General features: G+C 50.0%; 1 protein-coding gene across 4 annotated transcripts; it reads left to right on the top strand.

Moving 5' to 3' along the window:
• Window positions 1-725: 725 nt before the first annotated feature.
• TGIF2 (TGFB induced factor homeobox 2) lies at window positions 726-22,200 on the top strand. Of its 4 annotated transcripts, none has more exons than XM_040247384.1 (3): window positions 726-883; window positions 4,825-5,050; window positions 19,404-22,200. In XM_040247384.1, exons 2-3 carry the CDS (start codon window positions 4,859-4,861, stop codon window positions 19,923-19,925), a joined length of 714 nt encoding a protein of 237 aa, XP_040103318.1. In that variant the 5' UTR covers window positions 726-883; window positions 4,825-4,858; the 3' UTR covers window positions 19,926-22,200. The 4 variants fall into 4 exon arrangements, with proteins under 4 accessions (XP_040103318.1, XP_040103320.1, XP_040103321.1 ...); XM_040247386.1 differs by lacking the exon at window positions 726-883 and adding an exon at window positions 895-977; XM_040247387.1 differs by lacking the exon at window positions 726-883 and adding an exon at window positions 1,815-1,882.
• Window positions 22,201-27,904: the final 5,704 nt, after the last annotated feature.

The raw sequence follows: 27,904 nt of genomic DNA, 5'->3' as shown, positions 1-27,904 counted from the left end.
CACACCTGGGCTGAATGACATTGGTTGACCCTGTAACAAGCAATGGCCAAGAACCGCTCACGGGCAAACCAAGGACTGACATATAAGCACCTACCGCAAGAGCCGAGGGTGACACATACGCAGTGCCTCGCTTAACGTCACTGCCTTATAAACACTCCTTAAACACTGGCTGTTTTTCCCTTTGGCTGCCCCTTGTGTGATGAACTCTAGGGCTACGTGCTTTGGGGTTGTGTCCGAGGGGTGACCTCTACCAGACTCTAGGAGACCTTGAGGACAGAACTAGCGTCACATTCAGATCGAAGTCCTTACCAGTTGGGGGGCGGGCAGTAAATCCCCGGACCAACTGGGCCTTAGTTTCCTCTCCGAGCAAGGGGAACAATCAACCCGCCGGCGGGAGATCCCGGTGGAGGGAACAGACTAACAAACGTTAGGATCTGCATGACTTCTCCTCCTCATAACGGCCCCCACCCCCAGCGTGGGGCACACAGTAGGCGCTCCGGAAACGCTCTCCGAAAGGAGGAACAGGCCACTTCCTGCCCCCCAAGCGGACCGTCCCGACCTAGAGGACAGGCTGGAGGGTCCCCAGCGCTCCTCTCCGGAGGCCATGCGGCATTCCTGCGGGCGGGGGTGGGCACAGGAAGAAGGTGCCCTCCCGGCCCCGCCCCCTCCGGGTGCGGTGGGCGGGGCCGAGCCCCCAGCCGCTGCGGGACCGCCCCGCGGGGGGTGGGCGTAGCGCACAGCGCTCCGCACAAAGTTTGTTTTCTCCCTCCGGGCGGGTGGGGGAGGGCGAGCGGAGCGCCGAGGGGAGGAGAGGGGATCTGACGTCAGGCCGCGAGGTGCTTTCCAGCCGCGAGCTGTCAGGCCCGAGTGTCAGGCCCGGCAGGTACGCGGCGCGCTCCCCCGGCGCCCCCCGCCCCCTGCCGGGACGCCCGGGACCAAGCCCGAGGCCGCGTGGACGGAAAAGCCGCTGGGGGAAAGTCAGTGCGGGGCGCCGGAGTTGGGGGGGGGGCCGGATGGGGGCGGGGGGGCGCGCGGACAACTTGGAAAGTTTCTTTCTCTCGGCCGGGCGGGGGAGGGGGCGTCGTCTTAGCGCGTGCGATTGTGGGTGTGTGAGCCCGGCTGTGTTTGTGAGTCCCGACTGCGGTGTACTGGTGGGGGCCATTCGGGGTACGGGGGGGCGCGGCTCTCGCGCCCTCCCCCCCGTCCCGGAGGAAGTTCGCTCGGGGCCCCTTGGTGGTGGGGGTGACCCAGCTCCCGAGGATCCCACCCCAGGAGAGGGCCGCCCCAGCCCCGGGGCCGGGGTTGAGCGCGCGGGGGGCGGGTTTGTTTGGTTTCAAAAGTGCACGTTGCTAACCGCCGGTCGCCCCCCCCCGCCCCCTGCCGCGGCCGAGCCGGGGAGGGGCCCCCCGAGAGTGACAGCTGCGGGTGGGGGCAGCGGGAAGGTCTCGGAGCTGGGGGGGGCCTGGGAGCCCGCGCGAGTTCCCTTTTCCTTTGGAACAAAGGAAAGTCTGTCTCTGAGGCATCTGTCACTCCCGGGCGGGCCAAGGGAGCGGGGCGCGTGGGGCCGGCGACCCGAAGAAAGTTTGTGCGCGCCGGGTCCTTCGGGCAGGCCGAGTCGGAGCCGAGCCTCCCTCGGGGTGGGGGAAACGCGCCGTCTCCGGGGCAGGGGGCGGCCAACATGGAGTCTGGGCGCAGGGCTGGTTGGGGGGGGGCGGTGCGGAGGTGGGAGCCCAGCCCCCTCCCCTCCCCCTCCGGGCCGAGTTCGGAGCACAAAGCCGAGCGCGCAGGCTCGGCCGGCCCCGCGCCCCGAAGAGTCAGCCAGCGCCGAGCGGCGGGGGAAGGGGGGTGGGAACCAAACTTTTTCCTGCCCCGGGACAGACACGTGAGTTTTCTTTCTTCCCGAGCCCCCGCCCCATGGGGGTGGGGGACCCGCCGGGGAGCCGAAGCGCCGAGTGTGACGCAGGGTGGCGGGGGGTGGGGGTGGGGTGGGGGCGAGAGGTGCCGGCTCCCCGAGCGCAGGCCGATTCCCCCGCCGCCCCAGGAGCCATGTGCTCCGACTCGGGTCTGGGCCGCGAGGGAGGCTGCGCGCTTTGTGTGAACTGCTGGGAACGCCGCGCGAGGGCTCGGCCCGGGGGAGTGTCGGCCGAGCTGCAGGGAGTTGTCAGAAAGTCGGTGCGGGAGTGCTTGCAGGTCCGGCGTCGTGGAGTGGTGCCCCGGTTGTTATTTTCAGAGGGTTCTGCAGCAGGCCAGTGAGGGTAAGAACTGATCACTGGTGTGATGCCGTCGGGAGTTTTCCCAGTCTGAGAGTTCGTGGGTGGGTGAGTCGTTTGGAGTTCTTGGGTTGGGCGTATATCCAGGAACTGGTTACGTGGTACCAGTTGTTCGTGCTGGAGGTGGGATTTGTAAACTGTGTGTCTGCTGGATTTGTCGGTGGAAGTCGTGGGGGTTCCAGGGGCTGAGCGGTGGGTTGGTGCCAGCTATCGGAGTGCTGTTAAGAGTTGCCTGGTGTGAGGCTGGGTGGGAGTGTGGGGTGTGTATGTGGCGACCCTCCCGGCTTGGGGTTTGTGAACGGTGTCTGCTGTGTTTGTCGGTGTATATCATGGCTGGGGCGCAGACACTGCGGGGGGGAAGTCTGTGCAGGGTCATCTCCGCAGGCCACCCACTGGAACCCTGCAGACTGGGATTTGACTGGCAGCCAGGGTGGAATTTGTGCAGATCACCTCGGGTAAACTCCCAGCCTGCCAGGGCTGCATCCTTGCCTGAGCTCAGGTCCCGACTGCCCTGGCCGGCTAAACCTCAGAAACCTGACCTCAGAAAGCAGCCTGCTGTTGGTGCTCTCTGCGGAGTGGCATCTCTCACCAGTGCCTGTCTCACCTCCAGGTGGCCTGGCTGGGAGAGTAGACCCTTCCCTCGAAAGCCTGGCCTAGCCAGCCCAGATATCTGGGCTGCAGCCCAAGTCGAGGAAACAAAACCTGGGAGATGCCAGAGTCTGCTGGCCCAGACTGCGAGCGAGCTGTTAAAAGGCTGAGGAGGGAGGAGCCTTGAGATTCTGGCATCAGCTTGTCCTGGAACTTTTGGTTTTAAAAATGTAAATCTCTTGCCTTTGTGAAGGAGAACTTTGGGGAGTTGGGAGTGTCTAGGGAAGCACCTTCCTTCGATTGACAGATGACTAGGAAGCTCAAGCCCAGAGAGGGAAGGTTGCTTGCCCCAGGTCACACAGCCAAGCAGGAGGAACCAGAGCCCAGCCTTTGCTCATTTTTCTGGATTCGATGGACATGAGTCTGAGTGAACTCCGGGAGATGGTGATGAACAGGGAGGCCTGGCGTGCTGCGATTCATGGGGTTGCAAAGAGTTGGACATGACTGAGCGACTGAACTGAACTGACTGATTTCTTGGACCAGACCAAGGGCTAAATGACAAAGGAGAATGTCAGAGAGAAAACCAGTAGGGATAATTCATCATTTCTGCAGGGTATACAATAGGTACCCAGTAAATGTTGCATGGATTGCTATAGGAGTGTGGAGATTGATAGGGTTTCCAGACTCCACACTGTGTCTTAGGAGACCTGGGAAGCAAGAAGGCATGGGGGCAGGGCAAGCTATCAGGGTCCAAACCGTGTTTCCATACCATATCCTGGAGGTCAGATTTTTTTTTTTCCCCATAACAACTTTATTGAGGTATAATTCACATACCATACAGCTTGCACTTTTATTTTTTTGGTTACACTAGGTCTTCATTGCTGCCCACAGGCTTTCTCTAGCTGCCCTGGATGGTGGGGGGTGCTCCTCTTTGTTGTGATGCAAGGGCCTCTGATTGTGGTGCCTTCTCTTGTTGGGGAGCATGGGCTTAGTAGTTGTGCACAAGTTTAGTTACTAACTCTTCGGCATGTGGGATCTTCCCTGACCAGGGATCACACTTGTTTCCCCAGCATTAGCAAGCAGATTCTTATCCACACTATACCACCAGGGAAGTCCCCAGCTTACACATTTAAAGAAATAAATCAATGATTTTATTATCTGGAAAAGAAACTTCGTACCCTTTAGCGATCACTCTTCTATCCCCTTCCAGCCCATTCTGAACATTTCATAAAAATGGAATCATACAGTATGTGTTTTTTGTGACTGGGTTCTTTTACTTAGCATGATATTTGCAGTTTCATGCATACTGTAGCCTGTATCAACCTTCCTTTTTACAGCCGAATAATATTCTACTGTATTACGGGTAGACCACATTTCATTTATCCATACATCTGTTGGAGGACACTTGGGTTGCTTCCACCTTTGACAGTTATGAATAATGTTACTATTAATGAATAATGTTGTACAAGGTTTTGTGTGGACATGGGTTTTCACTTATCTTCAAAACCAGCTACTTTAGGCATGAAATTACTGGGTCCCATGGTAACTGTTTAACAGCCATAGTATCTTGGATGACTTTCTGAATCTCTCTGGGCCTTCGTTTTTCTTATCTATAAAACGATGATGATATTAATGTCTCCCTCACAAGGGCATGTGTGAGGACTGAATGAGATAACAAATGTGAAGTGCTCAGTACAGAGCACAGAAAACAGGCTTCGGTGGTAGCTGTCATTACTGTCTGGTTCTGTTTATCAGTGATCTGCCATTTGTTTCCATCGTTTTCTCTGGCCTGGTGAACCAGAGGCATTTTAGGCTCTTCCTCTACCTTGCCCAGGCTTTGGCGTTGCCTGAGACTGAGTTTCGATTACCCCATTTCTGGCATCCCAGGCTCTAATGGTGTGCTGAGAAAAGGGTCACAGGCAGTGCGTGGTAATAATGTCCCCATTCCCTTTGTCACCTGTTTCAGACTTGCCTGGGGTCTCGCCTTGCCCCTAGACACCATGTCTGACAGTGACCTGGGCGAGGAGGAAGGCCTCCTCTCCCTGGCAGGCAAGAGGAAGCGCAGAGGGAACCTGCCCAAGGAGTCAGTGAAGATCCTCCGGGACTGGCTGTACGTGCACCGCTACAACGCCTACCCCTCAGAGCAGGAGAAGCTGAGCCTTTCTGGACAGACCAACCTGTCGGTGCTGCAGGTAAGCAGGGGGTCGCAGGAGACTCAGGTTCTGGTCCCATCCCAGGCCTGTCACTGACTCAGCTGTGTGGCCTTGGGCTGGTCACCTCCCCTCCCTGGGCCTCAGTTTCTTCGTGGGTCAGGTGAGAATAGCCAGCCTCTCTGCCTCACAGGAAGACAACTGCCTGAAGACTTCACAGCTAGATTTCAGATTCTGGAATGTTCTGAAGAGGCAGGGAATTGTTATTAATGTCTGGGTGTCATCATTAATGCAGGAGGCCAAGAGAAGGTGAAAAGGCGGTGAGTGTCTGGGCTTCGGCCTCCAGCCCCAGACTGGTGCTTTGATGGCAGTTTGGTTTCCAGGGGCAGCTGGTGATCTGCAGATTGGTTAAAAAGGAGTTGGAATCAGTGAAGGAAAGAGCAGAAGGGAGAGGTTCTGGGGTCAAAACCCCATTCTGCCATGCAGGAGTTGTGAACCACACTTTGATTTCCCGTTTGTAAAGTGGGGTTGGGGTTAGACTGCCTGGCTGAACTGTTGTGAGGAAGAGATTCAGAACTGGCTGTGAAAGTGCTCTGTAAACCACAAACATGAAGATGCTCAAAGGAGCCTGATATCCACTGTTGGTCAGTGAGGGGAATTAGCTACTTTGGATTGTCCCTGTTGCTGACCTGCAGGTGTGTTTATTGTTTTCATGATGCTGAGGTAAGACACCGACCCAGAGCTGGCCCCCAGCCTAGCAAAGGCCCACCTCCATGCCCGCCGCCTCCCCTTCCACGCCTGTTCTTTCCTGGCCCGTTACTCCAGCCCATGGCCCTACCTCTCTTTCCCTTACCCGGCTACGAACCTCCCACATCTTCCAGCTGTTTTCCCTCTTATACAAAGCCTCTTGGTGAGTGTTCAGCCCTCTGAATTCCTGTCACCTGACTTTATACCCGCTGGGCAGTGGTTAATCGGAGTCTGTCTATGAGAAAGGCTCTAGAGTTACAGACCCTGACTCAGATCCCATCTTCTCCACAAGAGGAAGCCTGGACCTTGGCCAAGTCGCTACCTCCTCTCTGAGCTTCATGTTTCCTCATCTGAGAAAGGGAGACGTTGGGAGCACTGTGATAGTGGGTCAGGGCACGAGACCGAGAAGAATTCAAGGCTTACTGGAAGGTGTTTGGCAAGGGCGGTGCTTCTGCTCTCCCTCTAATCCTTTCCTAGATCACAGGTCTTGCTCTGCAGTTCCGAGACCCTCTGTACCGACAAGCGCTATATGCTGGGCAGAGCTGGGGCCCCGGAGGGGGATCCAGACACAGGCCTACCCTGGGCAGTATTTAGTCTGGGATGGGACAGCTGGGGAAGACCTGGTTACTGATGTTTGGGAGAAGTGATCACCGCTGGGACTGATGGCAGCAGAGACAAGGGCAGGGCTTCTGAGCAGGCCTGGAGCCTCAGAAGGCCTCCCAGAAGAGGTGGACTTTAACTCACAGGATATAGAAGAGCACAGGCCAAAGACAGGCACCTAAGAGCCAGGATTACCTAGGAAGCCTCCTGCCAGTCTTCTGCCTGAAGCCTTATTCTTCCTCTCTCTCGGGCCCTTGAACTCTGCAGCCTCCAGGCCAATCTCCCTTGGTTTCTTTTTGGCCTCTCTTGAGCCTGGCTTACTCTGGTGAAGCATTTTCTCATGAACTCCCAGCCTAGGGTGGAAGCCACTGCTGTGTATTCCCGTATGGCTCTACCTGTGCTGCTAAACCACCTGTCACACTTTATTGAAATTGCTTGTTATCAGGGACACTATTTCTCAAGCCTGAATAACGTATTGGCGTCTCTTAAAGAAAATATTTTTCATGGATTTGCCTACCTCACAGTGTTGACTTGAATAATTTTTATCACATTCTTTAAGCATGTACAGACATAAAACTGGGTTTTAAAAAGAGCTTCTTGCTTTTGCTCTTATACACAACTGTAAAATAACCAGTTTTCCAAGGTAAAGAAATGTTAAAGGAATGAGATTCCATCCAACTGCACTAATATCAAATGGTGGGTGTTGCATTGCTTGCTGCATTGCTTGCTTCACGAGGATGAGTAGGGAGACACAGGCACTGCCTGGCTCCAGAGTTGAGCAAACCTGGGTGGCCAGAGGCCACGGCATTGCTACTTGTGACCAAAATGGAAATATAGGACCAAACCGTTCTTGTGCAGAACTCGTGGGCCCCTCGGATGCCACACTCCCAGATCCCTGCGTTACAGAAGTGTAGGTCTGGGACATGGATTAGCTGCTGCAGACTGGAGGCTTGCGGAAGGGCTGGCTGGGAGGGGTTTCGGAGGTGGCCACCCTGCACTAGAGTCAGGCTGAGAGAATTGAGCAGTCTGGACCGTGCGGCGTTCTTCTTTTTTTAATGTTTATTTGTTTGACTGCATCAGGTCTTGGTTGTAGCACGAGTACTCAGTCATTGTGGCGCTTGGGCTTAGTTGCCTCACAGCATGTGGGATCTTAGTTATCCCGATCAGGGATGGAACCTGCATCCCCTGCACTGCAAGGCAGACTCCCAGCCTCTGGGCCACCAGGGAAGTCCCCCGACTGGCGTTCTTGATGAAAACTGTACTGTGAATCCCAAGCAGCACCAGCTGTACACCCCTTCTTGAAGGTCTCACTGGCACCCCAGATTTCCTGACTGATAACACGTAATTTCTCCAAGCTGGATCCTTCCTTCTCTGAGTTTCCCTCTATAGCCCTTTCTCAGCTCATTTGGTCTCACCAATTCCTGTACATTTGCTGCTGTTGTTTAGCTACTCAATCATGTCTGTCTCTGCGACCCCACGGACTGTAGCCCACCAGGCTCCTCTGTCCATGGAATTTCCCAGGCCAGGATACCGGAGTGGATTGCCATCTCCTTCTCCAGGGGCTCTTCCTGACCCAGGAATTGAACTGGCGTCTCCTGCGCTGGCAAGTGGATTCTTAACCACTGGAGCCACCAGGGAAGCCAGGATTTCAGGAATATGGCTTCTCTCCTACCCTGATTCAGCCTGGATCACCTGTCACTTCTCTACTTAAAACTCTTCAGTGGCTGCTGTACCAATCTACATAGCAGGCCTCATCCCTGGCCTCCCATGTTCCTGTCACCCTGATAGATACCTAGACCCCTTTGCTCCCACCCCTGACCAAGGAGACTCCTGACTCCTAGAGGAGCTCTGTGCTTCCACAGCACCGGGACTGGTCAGCATTTGGAATTGACTGGTGGCCTTTTTAAAAAAAATTAATTGGTTCATCTGCTTGTGACTGGTCTTGGTTGCTCCATGTGGGATCTAGTTCCCTGACCAGGGATTGAACCCAGGCCCCCTGCACTGGGAGTTCAGAGTCTTAGTCACTGGTGCCGTGCTTCGCGTCACTCAGTCCTGTCCAACTCTTTGCCTGCCACGCTCCTCTGTCCATGGGGATTCTCCAGGCAAGAATACTGCAGTGGGTTGCCATTCCCTTCTCCAGGGGATCTTCCCAACCCAGAAATTGAATCCAGGTCTCCACATTGCAGGCAGATTCTTTACCCTCTGAGCCACCAGGAAAGCTCTGAATGATTTTTAGAACACGAAACTCCAGAAGCCTAGTCTTATTTATCATACATCCTAAGTGTTAGCTTAATGCCAGGTATCTGGTAGGTGCTCAGTAAATAATTCTTGAAGTGACAAAGTGAAGATTAAACTGCTGGAAATGTCATCAGTGAGGACTTCCACAAGTACGGAAATGCAGTGGCTCCTCAACCTGGAAAAGTTGGTGTAACCCAGTCCCTGGAGGAATCTCTTTTTCCTGTATTTAATTTTTTAAATTTCCATTATTTATTAAGAACATTTGCAAATAACCACACAAGTAAGAGAATATTGTAATACACCTCTGGCATCCATCACCTGGCTCCAGCCAGCATCAAGATTTTGCCAAGCTTGTTCACTCTCTCCCTGGGGACCTCCCTTTTGATTGTCTCCTTTAACTGGCCCGGGAGCAATCTCATTAGCAAGTCAATGAGTCATTTAACTAACTGGTTTGCTGGTACTTGCCCCCGGGCTAGGCAGTTGCATGAAGGTAAAAGCAAAAAGTCATTTGTGAAGGATTTTCATAGGTCCCAGTGACACCCTCTAAGCCCACCATATTGCTGTTCCAACTGTTCTAAGGGGCTGCCTGTTGGGGAGGGAAGGTAAGCGTGGCGGGGGGTGGGGGGTGCGTGGGCCCGTTTCCCTCCACCGTGTGGAGTATTGATGGGGGTGTGCCCTGTGCTGGACCTGATGCTGCGTCCTGGAAACACCACAGTAGGCACTGCCCGCCCCCCTCCCCGCCCCATCCCCCAGGGGGAGGGAAGGCCTTATTCAAAGGACTAAGGATTCAGTGTAGTTAATTACCAGTGTGGTGTCAGCTGAACTGCCCTAGTAGGGCAAGGCTTCTCTCAGGAAGCTGAATCTGCCTGGAATCCTGACAGACTTGAAGGATGCGGGAGGTGGGGTCAGCAGTCCCTCTGGTACTTGTCCTGGGCCAGAGAGGAGCCGAAGCTGTAGTGACCTGCTGCGTGGCCGGGGGTGGCCTGGCCCTGCCCTGGCATGCATAGGCATGACCCTATGAACTGCAGCCTGCCAGCCTCCTCTGTCTATGGGATTTCCCAGGCAAGAATACTGGAGTGGGTTGCCATGCCCTCCTCCAGGGGATCTTCCCGACCCAGGGATCAAACCTGTGTTTTTTATATCTCTTGCATTGGCAGGCAAATTCTTTTACCACTGAGCCTTTACCATTTGAAGCTGCTCTCTTTACTCCAACAGGCTCCAAAGCCAGGCTCCCTGCTTCTTCCCTGCAGGTAACCACTGTCTCCCCACCTTCAGGCTTTTCATCTGTGTGGGTTTTTTTGTTTTCTGAGCTTTTGGGTAAAGCTTTTTAGCTTAAATACGGGGTTTGGCCCACTAGGACAAGTTAAACCAGTGGGCTAAACCATTGGTTCTTAAGCTTGGGTGGCAAAATTCTGGAAAGCTTGCTTAAAAATACACATTCTTGATTCCACCCTTCCCTATCCACCATCTATAAAGTAGAATATATAGTTTTTAAAAATCACGCTTGAGGTGATCTAACACAGCCAGCTGCCTTTAGGAGCACCCAGATAGGAGTGGTCACAGCTCAGGTGGAGGGATCGGATGTTTGGGAAAGGTCTTTCTGTGCCCTCATTCTTTCCCCTCTTATTGCTTCTGTTTTTCACAGTTGAAAAGACTTCCTAAAGTTAAAGCACTCCTGGGAGGTCCAGTGGTTAAGACTGTGTGCTGCCAATGCAGGAGACCTGGGTTTGATCCCTGGTTGGGAAACTTAAGATCCCACATAGTGTGTGACACAGCCGAAAAAATAAAAAGCACTCATGTGCCTTCAAAAGACCTGCTCTGATCTTCATGGCCTTCATCAGCTCCCTAGTGCTCCTCCCACTCCCATTTGCCACAGTGATTCCTTTTGTGTCCTTCATCTGGGCCACTGATTGAAAAAAAAAACTACTGACAGGGCAGCAGCCTTTCTGGCCCTGCTTTATGGTAGGGACAGTCTTCAGGCACCCAGCCTGTGTTTTGGCATATCAATCATAGAATTCACCTTGGCATTCTCCTGCCCACTCCTCAAGGACCTTGAGCTGGGGCAGGTCACGTGCTTTTTTTTTTTTTCCTGATCTAAGCTTGTGTTGAGCAGCCAGAGGGAGCTGCAGAAAATCCACACAGCCCGTTATCACGGCTGGCATGGTGGTATACTCAGGCCTTGGGCCCTTCCCCCGCCTCAGCTGTGCATTTCTATCGGATGAGAAGACAAAACAGACAGTAAGGAGGCTGCCAAGTTCTCCGCAGGCCAGGGTGAGCTTGGGGAGGGGGGTGTTCTTATGCTGTTCACTTCTCAGAATTAGAAGCCAAAATGGGAGGTGTGGCTAGAGGCTAGGTGTCCACGCATCTGCTGGTAAAGCCAGGCTCCCCTCCACATGACTGCACTCAAAACAGACACACTGGTCCCTTGCTCCTCTCAACCCTGGTCACATTTCTGCTACATCCTGGGATAAGGGGGAGAGGTGCAGTGCTCTCCTGGGGCACAGGTAGATGGGGAGGCAGGTGGAGACAGAGATGGAAGCCTCTGAGCAAGGAGAAAGGGCCTCGGGCTGACTGTCTTCAGTTTTTCACCTGGTTGTTGCCTGGAACCAGGCTATTTGGACCACATCCCAGCCTTTGCACTTGTTACTGAATCTCTCTGATCAGGGCTGTGTTTCTTCAACAGCCTGAATAAAATGGAGCTCATCACAGAAGCTGTCTCATAAACTTGTTTAGTCACTAAGTCATGTCCTGGGACTTCATGGACTGTAGCCCCACCAGGCTCCTCTGTCTTTGGGATTTCTCAGGCAAGAATACTGGAGTGGGTTGCTTTTTCCTTCTGCAAGAGATCTTCCCAACCCGGGGACTGAACCTGTGTCTTCTGCATTGCTAGCAGTTTCTTTACCGCTGAGCCACCGGGTAGAAGATTAAATGAGTTAGTTCAGTGGGCGATGTTCGGAACAGCAGTGCAGTCATATAGAGGGGATCCTGGCTTTACCAGCAGATGCGTGGGCACCTAACCTCTAGCTGCACCCCCGATTTTGGCCTCTAATTCTGAGAAACAAACAGCATAAGAACACCCCCCTCCCCAAGTTACCCTGGCCTGCGGAGAACTTGGCAGCCTCCTTACTGTTTGTTTTGTCTTGTTCAAAAAGTGTCTGCTTTTAGGATTACGATGATGACTTTCAGCTCTCCATTTTGTTCCTCTATTCAGTAAGATACAGCAAATGAGAATGAGAAGAACAGGAGAGCCCCTAAAGCCAAAAGACCTGGACTTGGACCCCAGCTCTGTACTCGGAGGCGGTATGACTTGGGGCAGATTCTTTCATCTCTGAGTTCTGGGTCCCTCTAGTATTTTGGGGATGCTGCTTACTACCGTCCAGGCTTGCTTGCAGATTAAACATATCACAAGTGAGATGGTTGGCGTGGTACCTCGTATCAAAGTCCTTACTCCCTTCGTCCTGTTAGCCTGTTCAGTCTTACTTCTCCCTCAGGGCTCTCCTGCCACTGCAGCCAAGACTGGAGTGAGCAGCTCAGCCCCTGTCAGCTGACGGCTGTTGTCGTGTGTGTGCTTGCTTGTACTGAGAGGGCCAGAGAGGTAAGGTGGAGTAAATGAGAACCGCAGAAGCAACGTCCTGCTAGGCTGGAATGGAGAGGGAGAGAAGCCATGAGAAGGCTTTGGCTCTGCCTTGCCCAGGAGCGTTCCCAGCCTGACAGGACCTGGAGTCCAGTGCCGTCCTTGTGTCACCTGTAGAGCAAGTGTGGCTGCTGGGCAAGGAGCCATGCCAGCTCCAGGCGCCAGCTCTGGTCATAGGTGGCTATGCCTTTGACTGAGTAGTGGTACTCAAGGCCTTGCCAAGATATGAGCCGAGAAAGGCGATAGGGGTGGAAACTGGTACAGGAGCCCTGAGGAGCCTGGGCCTTTGGTCCATTCACCTGTAAGAGGAACGTTAGACATTTTTGCAGCCCACACAGTTCCCAGCATCTTAGCACAAGGCAGGTGTGTGTGTGTGTGGGGGGGGGGGTGTCCTATCTTTTTCTCCCCCTACAGCAGCTGCTACATGCTCTGTAAGTTATCTGTTGATAAACTAGGAGGAGAGAAAAGACGGGACCAGGAGAAGACTTAAACTGAAGAAAGTAGGGAAAACTATTAGACCATTCAGGTAGGACCTAAATCAAATCCCTTAACGATTATACAGCGGAAGTGACAAATAGATGCAAGGGATAAGATCTGATAGAGTGCCTGAAGAACTATGGACAGAGGTTCATGGCATCGTACAGGAGGCAGTGATCAAGGCCGTCCCCAAGAAAAAGAAATGCAAAAAGGCAAATGGTTGCCTGAGGAGGCCTTGCAGAAGGCTGAGAAAAGAAGTTAAAGGCAAAAGAGAAAAGGAAAGATATACCCATTTGAATCTAGAGTTCCAAAGAATAGCAAGGAGAAATAAGAAAGCCTTCCTCAATGATCAGTGCAGAGAAACAGATGAAAACAATAGAATGGGAAAGACTAGAGATCTCTTAAAGAAAATTAGAGATACCAAGGGAACATTTCATGCAAAGATGGGTACAATAAAGGACAGAAATGGTATGGACCTAACAGAAGCAAAAGATATTAAGAAGAGGTAGCAAGAATACACAGAAGAACTATACAAAAAAGACCTTAATGATCCAGATAACCATGATGGTATGATCACTCACCTAGAGCCAGACACCCTGGAATGCAAAGTCAAGTGGGCCTTAGGAAGCATCACTATGAACAAAGCTAGTGAAGGTGATGGAATTCCAGTTGAGCTATTTCAAATCCTAAAAGGTGACACTGTTAGAGTGCTGTACTCAACATGCCAGCAAATTTGGAAAATTCAGCATTGGCCACAGGAGTGAAAAAGGTCAGTTTTCATTCCAATCCCAAAGGATAATGCCAAAGAATGTTCAAACTACTGCACAGTTGCACTCATCTCAGACACTAGCAAAGTAATGCTCAAAAGTCTCCAAGCCAGGCTTCAGCAGTACGTGAACTGTGAACTTCCAGATGTTCAAGCTGAATTTAGAAAAGGCAGAGGAACCAGAGATCAAATTGCCAACATCTGCTGGGTCATAGAAAAAGCAAGAGAATTCCAGAAAAACATCTACTTTTGCCTTGTTGATTATGCCAAATCCTTTGACTGTGTTAGATCACAACAAACTGTGGAAAATTTTCAAAGAGATGGGAATACCACACCACCTTACCTGCCTCCTGAGAAATCAGTATGCTGGTCGAGAAGCAAAAGTTAGAACTGGGCATGGAAAAACAGACTGGTTCCAAATCGGGGAAGGAGTACGTCAAGGCTGTATATTGTTACCCTGCTTATTTAACTTATATGCAGAGTACATCATGAGAAATGCCGGGCTGGATGAAGCACAAACTGGGATCAGGATTGCCGGGAGAAATATCAATAACCTGAGATATACAGATGACACCACCCTTATGGCAGAAAGTGAAGAGGAACTAAAGAGCCTCTTGATGAAAGTGAAAGAGGAGAGTGAAAAAAACTCAACATTCAAAACTAAGATCATGGCATCCAGTCCCATCACTTCATGGGAAATAGATGGGGAAACAATGGAAACAGTGATAGATTTCATTTTCTTGGGCTCCAAAATCACTGCAGATGGTGACTGCAGCCATGAAATTAAGACGCTCGCTCCTTGGAAGAAAAGCTGTGACCAACCTAGACAGCATATTAAAAAGCCAGAGACATTACTTTGTCAGCAAAGGTTCATCTAGTCAAAGCTATGGTTTTTCCAGTAGTCATGTATGGATGTGAGGGTTGGACTATAAAGAAAGCTGAGCACCGAAGAATTGATGCTTTTTGAACTGTGGTGTTGCAGAAGACTCTTGAGAGTCCCTTGGACTGTAAGGAGATCCAGCCAGTCCATCCTAAAGGAGATCAGTCTTGAATATTCATTGGAAGGACTGATGCTGAAGCTGAAACTCCAATACTTTGGCCACCTGATGTGAAAAGCTGACTCATTTGAAAAGACCCTGATGCTGGGAAAGATTGAGGGCAGGAGGAGAAGGGGACGACAGGATGAGACGGTTGGAAGGAATCACCTGTTCAATGCCCATGAGTTTGAGTAAGCTCCGGGAGTTGGTGATACAGGGAAGCCTGGTGTGCTGCAGTCCATGGGTCACGAAGAGCCAGACACGACTGAGCGACCGAACTGCACTGAGAAGACCTGGCGGTGGGAACCAGGTCAGGCCGCTGACGGTTTAGGCCGCTTTGGTGGTTGACCACGCTGCTCTGGCCTCATGGGGTCAGCCCTGCCTGCTCCTGTCTGATCCGTACACCAAACCCTTTCCTGCCTCTCAGGGCCTTGACATTTGCTGTTCCCTCTGTCTGGAACATTCTTCCCTCAGCTTTCTGTATGGCTGGCTCTTTCTAAGCCATCAGGTTTCAGCCTTCCCATACCCTTTATCTACAGAAGCCTCTCTTATCTTTATATACTATCTTTTTACTCCTCTCTGCTTGCTTCCTGGCGCTTCTGGGCAGCAGTTGTGATGTTTGTTCACTGACAGTCTCCACAACCAGATGGACTTTAAGCTCCATGGGATAGAGTGTGTATCTGTTTAATTCACAGAAGCATCCCCAGCACCAAGAACTGGCCTGGCACACTGTAACCACTCCATAAATACTGAATGAGCAAGAAGTCCTGAAAGGGAGGGCAACAGGAAGGTGAGAAGTTCTAACTTGATAATACCAGTGAATAAAATAAGCTGGGCTTTGGGACTCTGATATCGTGAGAGAAAGATGTCAGAGAGTAGGGGTTGTTGTTCCTCTCGATCCAAAGGGCCAGGCTTGGGGAGCCCTGGCTGGAAGTGAACTCCTGCCAAACTTCTTCAGGCTCAGCTTTATGTATGTTCTTGAGTAGAATGGGAGTTGATCAAACACATAGGGCTGATAAAACCATTAGCATAAAATTGTGTAGATGTATGGGCCATCTCACATGCTAGTAAACTAATGCTCAAAATTCTCCAAGCCAGGCTTCAGCAATACGTGAACCGTGAACTTCCAGATGTTCAAGCTGGTTTTAAAAAAGGCAGAGGAACCAGAGATCCAATTGCCAACATCCGCTGGATCATCAAAAAAGCAAGAGTGTTCCAGAAAAACACCTATTTCTGCTTTATTGACTATGCCAAAGCCTTTGACTGTGTGGATCACAATAAACTGTGGAAAATTCTGAAAGAGATGGGAATACCAGACCACCTGACCTGCCTCTTGAGACACCTATATGCAGGTCAGGAAGCAACAGTTAGAACTGGACATGGAACAACGGACTGGTTCCAAATAGGAAAAGGAGTACATCAAGGCTGTATATCGTCACCCTGCTTATTTAACTTATATGGAGAGTACATCATGGGAAACACTGGGCTGGAAGAAGTACAAGGTGGAATCAAGATTGCCGGGAGAAACATCAATAACCTCAGATATGCAGATGACACCACCCTTCAGGCAGAAAGTGAAGAGGAACTAAAAAGCCTCTTGATGAAAATGAAAGAGTGAAAAGGTTGGCTTAAAGCTCAACATTCAGAAAATGAAGATCATGGCATCTGATCCTATCACTTCATGGGAAATAGATGGGGAAACAGTGGAAACAGTGTCAGACTTTATTTTGGGGGGTTCCAAAATCACTGCAGATGGTGATTGCAGCCATGAAATTCAAAGACGCTTTACTCCTTGGAAGAAAAGTTATGATCAACCTAGATAGCATATTCAAAAGCAGAGACATTTCTTTGCCAACAAAGGTCCATCAAGTCAAGGCTATGGTTTTCCCTGTGGTCACGTATGGATGTGAGAGTTGGACCGTGAAGAAAGCTGAGCGCCGAGGAATTGATGCTTTTGAACTGTGGTGTTGGAGAAGACTCTTGAGAGTCCCTTGGACTGCAAGGAGATCCAACCAGTCCATTCTGAAGGAGATCATCCCTGGGATTTCTTTGGAAGGACTGATGCTGAAGCTGAAACTCCAGTACTTTGGCCACCTCATGCGAAGAGTTGACTCATTAGAAAACACTCTGAGGCTGGGAGGGATTAGGGGCATGAGGAGAAGGGGACAACCGAGGATGAGATGGCTGGATGGCATCACCCACTTGATGGACGTGAGTCTGAGTGAACTCCAGGAGATGGTGATGGAGGTCTGGCATGCTGCAGTTCTTGGGTCGCAGAGTCCGACACAACTGAGCGGCTGAACTGAGCTGATGGCTCATAGGGTCGCCAAGAGTAGGAGATGGTTGAAGGGATCTAGCATGCACGCACACACAGTGCTTAAATGGCTACTGCTGATGAACCCTTCTCAACGAAAACGCCTAGAAATGTGCCTAGATGTGTGGGTGTGGACCACGCTACAGCCATGCTTCATCCCCAGCAGGCTCCCACAGTCTGTTTTTTCTCTCCAGTACTTTTTGTTAGCAGGAAAGGTATTTGGTCTCTTTCCTCCAGCAGTAGCTCCTCCAGTGGAGGGCAAGAGGGAGAAGGACATGGAAAAAATGATAAGGGGTTGTATTTGCCTATTTAAGGAAAAACAGGTTTTGTATTTATGAGCTTATACCAGCTGTGCAGCTAGGAAACTGTTTGCTAGTCTAATCCATAGCTTTTAAAATAATGCCCAGGTGAGCTGCTACAGGATTGATCATGTTACTCCAGGCTGTTAGGAGTAAATGAGAGGCAAGGGGATACGAGAGGCTGGTGGTGTAGATGCCAGTAGTCATGCCATAATTAGGTGCCTTCTCCTCTTGGGTGTACAGAAACTGTTCACACTTTGTAAACAATTATCTGCCCTCATGGTGTCATTCATTCAAGTATAAAAAAACTGTTAGGCCCTACAGCAGCTGTGGTCTTCCCTGGTGGCTCAGATGATAATGAATCTGTATGCAATATGGGAGACCCGGGTTCGATCCCTGGGTGAGGAAGATCCCCTGGAGGAGGGAATGGCTGCCCACTCCAGTATTCTTCCCTGGAGAATTTCATGGACAGAGAAGCCTGGCGGGCTACAGTCCGTGGGGTCGCAGAGTCAGATATGATGGACCAGCTAACACACTGCAGCAGCTGTAGGTGAAGAGATGTGTTTTGAAGCCATGTCCTCTGTCCAGCCCAATTTAGATCGGCCAAGACTTGTAAGAGTAGGCCTTCTCCAGGCAGAGAAGTGGGTGTTCCAGAAAGAATGAATGTGATGTGCAAAAAAGCATCGCTTTTTTTTTTTTTTTTTTTTACTTATTTAAGCACAGGGCCTCAACAAAGGCTGGTGAGCAGTTTCACACTAAGAGTTATACAAGGGCTGGAAAGATAAGCCACGAACAGGGGAGGGGTTTAATACCCAGTCCCAGGAGTCTGGACCTGATCCTATAGGTGGTAGGAGACAAATGGCAGTTTTCTAGAACTAGAATAATAGTGTTGCGTTTTAGTTTACTTTTTAAAAAATATTTTATATTTTAGGTGCATTCGGTCTTAGTTGCAGTACACAAGCCATCTTTGTTGTGGCAGGTGGGCTCCAGAGTGCATAGACTCTGTAGTATGAGGTACATGGACTCCCTAGTTGAGGCGCAGGCTCAGTACTCATGGTACATGGGCTTAGTTGCCCTGCAGCATGTGGGATCTTAGTTCCCTGACCAGGGACTGAGAAAGGCGGGTTTGAAAGGCGGGTTCTTAACCACTGAACCACCAGGGAAGTTCTGGGATATTGCATTTTAGAAAGTGAGTGACAACCAGTGGCAAGGCTGAACTGGAGAGCTGTGAAGCTGGGGACTATGAAAAAGAGTCCAGGCAGATACAGGCCTGGGTGCTGGACATGTCCTGGCTTTGCAGCATACCACTTCACAGTGAGAAACATCATGCCTTATGCACAGGCCCAAGAGGATTGATCTAAATCAGCTCGACAGGAATGGGGTCGAGGTTCATGGTAGCTATTCCAGCAGCACGTAGGAAAAAGGATTTACGTATGTTGGTCAAATGCACATTCACCTAGAACCACTGACCCTGGTTTTGCTTGGAAACAACAACTTTTCTTCTGCCTGAGAGTCCCGAAGTATCTCTGTGGCTCTTTCCCTGGCCTACAGCAAGACTGTTCTAGAATCTGAGGAGTGAATGAATCACCCTTGGTCCTATCCCCCCTTCCCTCATACATCCATATCCAACTGGGCATCAGTTTCCCAAATAGATCAGACATTTGTCATGTTTTCATCATCTCTCTCAACATAATTTGAACTACTAAAACCTTCCACTCTTCTCTACGTCGCAAGTCACTTCTTTGCTTAAAACCCTTCTATGGCTCCCCATCACCCTTTGTATAAAGAATCAAGTCCCCACCATCAGAGGTAAGTAACCTCTGGTTTCCACTCTGAGCTCCATCCAGGCAGGATGGAGCCTTCTCTGAGCTGACCTCGCTGAGCTTCTCCGAGGCACTTTGCTGCCACACAGTCTTTGCAGAGGTAATCCCTGCTGATTGGATGCTCTTCTCTCTGGCCTCCCACCTGACCTGCTGCTTACCCTTCACACGTCAGTTTGCGAGCCTTGTCCTCAGAGAGCACTCCCGTGAGTCCTCGCAGACTTGGCCGGGTCTTCCCATTATTGCCGCCAGCAGCACTGCCGTACTGTCCCTTCATTGGCTGGATCGCGGTTGCATTTTATTTTCATTTATATGATTTCTTTTTTAACTCTCCCCAACAAACATCTGTCTGAGGGCTGCAGTTGTACCTGAATTGTTTGGTGTGTTCCTGGGACCTGGAATGGGGGCTTTGTAGCTGGTTTTGATTGAGGAATCTGATCCCAGTTTCTCATCCTCATTCCAGATCTGTAACTGGTTCATCAACGCCCGGCGGCGGCTCCTCCCAGACATGCTTCGGAAGGATGGCAAAGACCCCAACCAGTACACCATTTCCCGCCGCGGGGGCAAGGCCTCCGATGTGGCCCTCCCCCGAGGCGGCAGCCCCTCCGTGCTGGCTGTGTCTGTACCGGCCCCTACCAACGTGCTGTCCTTGTCCATGTGTTCCATGCCGCTCCACTCGGGCCAGGGAGATAAGCCGGGAGCCGCCTTCCCACAAGGGGAGCTGGAGCCCCCCAAGTCCCTGGTGACCCCTGGTAGCACACTCACCCTGCTGACCAGGGCCGAAGCTGGAAGCCCCACGGGCGGACTCTTCAACACACCCCCGCCCACACCCCCGGAGCAGGACAAGGAGGACTTCAGCGGCTTCCAGCTGCTGGTGGAGGTGGCGCTCCAGAGGGCTGCAGAGATGGAGCTCCAGAAGCAGCAGAACCCGTCACCTGCCTTGCTGCGCACTCCCATTGCCTTAGTCCCTGAAAACCCCAAGTAGGCATCCGCCAGCAGGGGTGCTCAAGGTTCGAGCCCGCTGTCCTGGGTTTCCATCCTGGTTCCCCTTCCCACAGAGGGTTTTCTTTGGATCACTGCCAACCATCAGGATCATCTCCTCTGTCCGGAGGTCTTCAGCAGGAAGACACCAGCTGGTGTCACTGCGCTGTGACAGGACCTCTCTGCTGACTCTGCCGTTTCTCTAGGCCTGCTCAGTGACGAGACCAAGACGTGGGAGACAGGCGTGGTGCTGCTGCTGCTGCTGCTGCTTCAGAGAATCCCCAGGACGCCTTTGTTCCAGCCTGCTTTCCTGGGCCGGGCACGGGAAACCGGCCTTGTTCAGACCTGTGCTGGGTCCAAGTTGCCCCTGACAGGGCCTCTTTTTGTTAAGCCAAGTGTGGACATTCCAGGTTCATAAGTGTGAACAAAAGAAAAGAGGTACTGATCAGATGTAACAGAACCGAGTCCAGTTGGATGTTTAGGTTTTTGCCAAATTTTGTGTTTATTTTTCCCTCTTTGCTGTGGTTTGCATGAACAGGCGTAGTTAAACCCGGTGTGGGGAATGAGAGTGCATTGCCTGATGAGCTGGGACTAGTTCACCACTGCAGCTGGGGATTGTTTTACAAGGAAGGAGTATTTTCATTTGGGGGACCATCTAAATCTCTGCAAATTTCCAAATGGTTGTTTTGTTGTTGGTTTGGTCCCCCCCCCCCCAAAAAAAATAGCAGAAACACTTTTATGGGCTTTGGCTTTTCTGCATCATGCACAGAAGGGGATCAAGCCACACCAGAGGGGTCCAACAGAGAATCCAACCAAACCTTCTATGTGCAGAGCAGAGAAGGAGGATGAAAACAGAGGTGTTTTGTTCTGTTGTGTTTTTTTTTTTTTTTTTTTTGGTTTGTTTTTGTTTGTACTGTATGGTGGGGGTGGGGGTGGGGGAGGTAAGCTAGACTGAGGCAGTGGGGTGGTTTGTTTTTTTATTTCCCTCTTTAATCGCTTCTTCTTCATTCTTGAAATCTTCACCCCGCGGCCTGAGTTTTGAATTCCTTCTAGGAACTTGGCTTAGTGGGGCTGTAATGTCAAAAAGTTCCCTGTAGCTCCTGCTTGGAGAGAAGTGAGCCATCTACTGGTCAGGAAGCCCTTAAGTGGGCAGCTTTTCCCATGATGGTGGCCGGAGACTGTTCCCGGAGGAAACGGGATGGTGCCCCCTGCTGCCTGCGGGCCTGCCGTGGGAGAGGCTGGGGCTAGAAGCCGGCTATGAAGCCTGGTCTCTGTGAGTGTCTCTCTGTTGCACCTTTCTTTAAATCGGAGCTGCGGAAGCCCGTGCCCTGAACTTCACAGTGAGAAAGATCAGTTACGTCTTCTTTTCCTTCCTTCTTCTCCTTACCCTTTTTTTTGGCTGTTTTCATTGCTATAGCATTCAACAGCAGTATACCCCCATCTTCTAGTATATCCTAAGAAACACTAATCCTAGGTTATTAGCTGAAATATTTTTGTTATGAATAACATTGTTAGTGGGCCAAAAGTCAGGTCAGGATACTCAGCCTGTAGTTTCCTGAAGTTGCCAGGTTGTGCACAGGAGCACAGTTCCTGGGTGTTGGCTGACTAGGGTGGGCCTGGCCAGGAGAAAGGCAGCATGTGTTCTATCCTTCTGGGATGATTTCCTGAAGACTTCAGGGAGGCTCCCCAACTTCTGAGTGGCTTGGCCCACCCTTTGCTGTAGGAATGGGGATTGGTTATTTAAGAGAGGGAGCTCTTTCTCTGTTAGGCGAGTCTTCTAGGCTCTCTCTTTCTGCCTCCTCTCCTCTCTGGGCCCTCTCCTTGCATGTTCCAGGGGGATCAGGGACCCTCACCCTCCTGAGGCCCCGCTGGGGAAGAATGAACATGGCAGCTTCAGGGTTAGTGGAGGCTGCTGCTTGCCCGGCCTCTGCCACCCCACCCCGTGTCTGTGAGCCCAGGTCTGTCGTGACTGTTGCAAAACTTGTAGCAAGGGACTCTAGAAGTGTATTGGGCTGGGGGTGGGGGCACTTTCCCTTCCCACAGTGCACTGAGCAATAGAGGGCAGTAAGGGGTGAGGGAGCCGTGCTGCTGAATTCTGGTTGGCATTCCCCCCTTGTACACGATGGGGAGGCTGGGGTGGGGCAGGCTCTGCTTGGTCTGGTGGTGAGAGAAGCCTGGAGGAGAAGCACAGTTATCCCGTTGAATTATCTGAGCAAAAAACTACTGTAAATAACTTGTTTTTGTCTTTTGTCAAATAAAGTTGTCTTTTTGTTTTTGTCTTTGTTTTTCAAAGCAGAAGGATGATTCCCTGTGGCCCTGGGCCCCCCTGGAGGCAGGGCAGTGGCTGAGCTCTTGCCCTGCCTTGGCTCTTTCAACCTCTCTAGTAGCTGCTGATAAGTGTCCTGTACTCTGTGTTTCTGTTTCCTAGGTCCCAACTGCATTCCATATCCTCTTTTTAATTATTTATTTGGGGTTCTGCTGGGTCTTCATTGCTGCACGAGGGCTTTCTCTGGTTGCAGCTAGCAGTAGCTACTCTCTAGTTGCAATGCAGACACTTAGTTATCACTGGAGGGGCTTCTCTTGTTGCAGTATGCCGACTTTGGGAGTTGTGACCCACAGGCTTAGTTGTCCTCCAGCATGTGGAATCTTCTCGGACCAGGGATCATTCCCACATCCCCTGCATTGGCAAGCGGGTTCTTGACTACTGGACCATCAGGGAATTCCTGTATCCTTTCATCACAGTATACAGGGAGCATCTGGATCCTAAGCTGGACCAGCCTTCCCTGGGGTCAAAAGTCCCGCTTTGGGGATGCTGTGCTGTAAGGAGATAGGGAGCTGGCAGCTTTGTCCTCCCGCTCTGCTAATGAGGAAGGAGTGTGACAGTGTGAAGCCAGCACAGAAAGAAGCAGAGGTGATATATGGACTCTGTAGTCATGTCTAAAACCAGCACCATCTCTGAAATTCCCTATTATGTAAGCCAGTAAATTCCCCTTTTTGCTTAAGCTAGCTGTGCGTTGCGTTTCTGTTACAATGAAATGACTTAGCAGCCCAAACATTCACTCTTGTACACGTTTAACATTCACCAAAAAATGAGATGCCCTTGTCATAGCTAAAGAAACGGGATTTGTTAAGCTACCTGCCCAAACTTACACAGCTACTGTGTAGTGAAACCAGGGTATGAATTCAAGCCTCTGTTGGTGTTAAGGTCACCCTGAAGTCAGTCCCTGTCTTATGTAAACTAATGATGGATGGTTTACTGCCTGCTGGCATCCAGCTATCTAACGTGGTTTGAGCTAAGCACTAGAAGTTTCTCTCATTGAACCAAATTGGCTTCTTCCTGATTTCTCCCCAGTACACCTAGATGTACTTAGGTGGAGGACGTCTAATCTCTGCCACAGGTCAGTTATCAGGAATTTGGAAATGGAGCCTCCCTGCTCAAGTTCCCTGGATTACAGTGCCTCAGCTCCATTTATCCAGGGTCCTAGTTTTCCCACTTCCCTGTCAGTATCCCTCAAGCTGGACAGTTAGCCCTGAGGTTTGGCAGAATAAGAACATGCTAGAAGGACTCAGGGGCTTCCCTGGTGGCTCAGTGGTAAAGAACCTGCTTGCAGTGTAGGAGACTCGGGTTTGATCCCTGGGTTAGGAAGATACCCTGAAGAAGGAAATGTCTACCCACCCCAGTATTCTTGCCTGGGAAGTCCCGTGGACAGAGGAGCCTGGTGGGCTACAGTCCACAGGGTTGCAAAGAGTCAGACATGACTGAGAGACTTAACACTTCCAGGGTACAATTTAAGACTCTGGATTGTAAAAGGACACTTCAGTTTGGAAGCTGCAAATGTGAAAGCTCCCAGAGAAGAGGGGCCAAGTATGCCTTGGTGTGGCTATAACCTTTCTATGTTAGCCCCTCGAACTCGAGAATAAACTCAGGGGAGATTTGGACATAATCGTCACTACTACCAGTGTTACTGTTTTCCGAATCATTCCTCTGATCTAAGCCTGGGGACAAGTTCTGGCTCTTGTCACTTATTTAGCTGTTGTGACCACAGGCAATTCGGTCTACCACTTCCAAGCTTCAGTTTCCTCATCAATAGAAAGGAACAGTAATACTCATCTTTCTGGAGAATGAAATAGTTATTGTTATCTGGCTTCTGGGCACAGGGCTGAGAGTAATACAGAACGATTAAAGTAACTTGCCCAATACCACACAGCTTCTAAGTGGCAGAACTGGGACTGATGGCCCAGAGAAGTCCTTTTGCATCAAGAGAGCTTACCCCCAGAGTCCAGGAATCTGCACCCTTCAGTGATACCAAAGAAGATTCTCTTGCTGCTGCTCCAGGGACCTGATCATTTATAATCAGGGTTCTGGTTTACCCCAGGAAACGGCTGGGTTGGGAAGACAGCATCTCCTCTCAAAGTTAAACGGTGAGAAGGCTACACCAAGTAGTCCCCTAAGACCATTTGACTTCTCGAAGCTATAATGGCCTGAAGGTTACGTGTAGCCTTCTTGAGATGGTCATTTTCATTACATAAGTAGTCCACATTCACTACAAATTTTAAGTAGAGGTACAGTAGTCTCCCACCCATAGTTTCACTTTCCACATTACTTTACCCATGGTCAACCTTGGTCTGAAAATATTAACTGGAAAATGCCAAAAAGAAACAGTTCATGACTTTTAAATTGCATGCTGTTCTGAGTAGCATAATGAAATCTCCCACCCTCCAGGCCTGGAATCTGAATCACCCCTTTATCCTGTTTGTTCATGCTCTATATGCTGCTCACCCCACCTGCCACTCAGGAGCCTGCTCAGTTACCACATCCACTGTTGCTATACTTCTGTGCTTGTGTTCAAGTCACCCTTATTTTATTTAATAGTGGCCCCAAAGTACAATACTGATGCTGGCAATTCAGATATGCTCTTACTGTACCTGATTTATAAATTAAACCTTATCATAGGTATGTACACATAGGAAAAACATATACCTAGGATATACACAGTTTCAGGCATCCACTGAAGGTCTTGGAACATAAAGGGAAGGACTACTGTTTACAGGAGAGGAGTTCAGTATAATGACTAAGATCTCAGCCAGCTTTGGGAGAAAAACAAATGTATGTAAAACATTTAGTAAAGCTGGCTCCTGGTAAGGGATCAGTGGGCTTCCCAGGTGGCACTAGTGGTAAAGAACTGGCCTGCCCACGCAGGAGACGAGACATGGGTTTGATCCCTGAGCTGGGAAGATACTCCTGAGGAGGGCATGGCAATCTACTCCAGTATTCTTGCCTGGAGAATCCCATGGACAGGGGAGCTTGGCAGGCTACAGTTCTGTAGGGTTGCAAAGAGTCAGACACAACTGAAGCAATTTAGCCTGCACACATGCAAGGGCTCAAAAATGCTAGTAAAATATTTCTTTTAGGCTAAAAGAAGAAACTCAGGCCTCAAGTTCACAACCAGTGCTCTCTTCACAGCTCTTTAGTTTTATCCCTGACCAGGGCACCTGGTTTCTGTGATTCCATCTGTTTCTGAGGCCACAATCTTGCCCCTCAGAGCACACCTTCCTCCAAACCTTGCTACAAGCAGCTGGCAGTGGTATAGGGGCATTCAACTAAGAGAACGCTCTTGGTCCCAAGAGTGACATACATTTAACTGGTGCTAAAAAAAAAAAAACAACCTCACAAAGCCAAAATTTCTCCTTCCAAATCTGACTCTTCATCAAGTTCTTTTCCATCTTAGACCACCCAAGACGTTTATTTTAACCAGATGGATCCACTGGGTTTCAGCCAAATTCCCCACTTCCTAAGATAAGGAAAGCTTTGGGTGGAAGGAAGAAAGGGAACCAGTCTCAGTGCCATGAATGCCTTCTAGGCAAGGACATTCCACCCTGCCAGCTTGGCTGTGTCTGCTCCTAGAAGGCTAAGGGGTTTCCCTGATAGCTCAGCAGGTTAAGAATCCTATAATGCAGGAGACCTGGGTTCCATCCCTGGGCTGGGAAGATCCTCCAGAGAAGGGATAGGCTACCCACTCCAGTATTCTTGGGCTTCTCTGATGGCTCAGACAGTAGAGAATCTGCCTGCAATACAGGAGACCTGGGTTCAGTCCCTCAGTTGGGAAGATCCCCTGGAGGAGGGCATGGCAACCCACTCCAGTATTCTTGCCTGGAGAATTTCCATGGACAGAGGAGCCTGGCGGGCTACAATCCATGGGTCACAAAGAGTCAAACACGACTGAGAGACTAGCACAGCACAGAAAGATAAGAGGAGGAACACAAATGAGGTTTAAGATGCCTGTTGGACCTCTAACTTAACCAAGTGACCTTGGGCTGGACTGCAAGATCTAAGCAGCTTTCCAAATAAAACTTTCTGTGACACTGTCCTCCTCCCCTGTAAAGATAGATGTAGTGAATCTTGGGGTTCCAATCAGAGCTTCAAAATATGATACAATATGACGTATAAAGAATTAACTCTTCTTGGGAAGAAAAGAAGGCAATGGCAACCCACTCCAGTACTCTTGCCTGGCAAATCCCATAGACGGGCCTGGTAGGCTGCAGTCCATGGGGTCGCTAGGAGTCAGACACAACTGAGCAACTTCACTTTCACTTTTCACTTTCATGCATTGGAGAAGGAAGTGGCAACCCACTCCAGTGTTCTTGCCTGGAGAATCCCAGGGACAGGGGAGCCTGGTGGGCTGCTATCTCTGGGGTCGCACAGAGTCGGACACGACTGAAGCGACTTAGCAGCAGCAGCAGCAGGGGGAAGAAATAGTTATCTCTGCATATGGTATGATCAATATGTAGAAAACCCTAAAGATTCTAGACACAGAAAAACTGTTAAACTAATACATGGATTCAGCAATGTTATAAGATACAAAAATCAGCTCTTTCTCTTCAATCTGAAAAGGAGGGGCTTCCCTGGTGGCTCAGTAGTAAAGAATCTGCCTGCCAATGCAGCAGACGCAGGTTCCATCCCTGCTCTAGGAAGGTTCTGCATGCCGCAGAGCTACGAAGCCTGTGAGCCACAGCTGCTGAGCCTGTGCCCTAGCGCTGGAGCTCGGCAACGAGAGAAGCCACCGCAATGAGAAGCCTGCTCGCCGCAACTAGAGCAAAGTCTGCACAGCAACGAGGACCCAGCACACCCATGAATAAATAAAAATTACTTTTAAAATCCAAAAAGTAAATTAAGAAAATAATTCCACTTACAATAGCATCAAAAAGAATAAACTACTTAGGAATTAACCAAGTAAATGAAAGATTTACATGTCAAACAAGCTACAAAACATCACTGAATGAAATTTAAAAATATACAAATAAACGGAAAACCATTTCATGCTCGTGGATTAGAAGACTTGATATTGTTACTACAAAGCAATCTACAGAATCACTGCATTCTCTATCAAAATCCCAATGCCTTGTTTTTTTTGGCAGAAATAGAAAAACTCATTCTAAAATTCATATGGATTATCTAGGGATATCCAATAAGTGAAAAAATTTGAAAAATAAGAACAAAGTAGGAGTACTCACACTTCCTGATTTCAAAGCTTACCAAAGCTATAGTAATCAAAAGAGCAGCACTGGCATAAAGACAGACAAACAGACCAATGGGATAAAGTAGACAGCCCTGATATAAACCCTTGCATATATGGTCAAATGATGATGCCAAAACCATTCAGTGGTGAAAGGACAGTCTAACAAATGGTGCTGGGAAAACTGGATATCCACATGTAAAAGAATAACTCAAAATTAACTCAAAATAGACCAAAGACCTAAACATAAGAGCTAAAACTATAAAAGAGAACATGGAAAAACTGGATGACATAGGACTGACAATGATTTCTTGAACAGAACACCAAAGGCACAGGCAACAACGATCAAAAAAATTAGATAAATTGCCTTTATTAAAATTTTCTTGTTTTATTTCCCTGATGACACAGTGCAAACATTACAATAAAACTTTTACTGACCTGGTACTTAGCACTTGACAAAGGTTTTGAT

Source organism: Oryx dammah, unplaced genomic scaffold (assembly GCF_014754425.2).
Source record: "Oryx dammah isolate SB20612 unplaced genomic scaffold, SCBI_Odam_1.1 HiC_scaffold_10, whole genome shotgun sequence".
NCBI lineage: Eukaryota > Metazoa > Chordata > Mammalia > Artiodactyla > Bovidae > Oryx > Oryx dammah.
This window is presented reverse-complemented; position numbering and strand designations above follow the sequence as displayed.

Coding starts and splice junctions, on each gene's coding strand:
- TGIF2 (XM_040247384.1), top strand. CDS start 4,859: ATGTCTGACAGTGACCTGGGCGAGGAGGAAGGCCTCCTCTCCCTGGCA. Junction 5,051..19,403: donor CCAACCTGTCGGTGCTGCAG/GTAAGCAGGGGG, acceptor TCCTCATTCCAG/ATCTGTAACTGGTTCATCAA.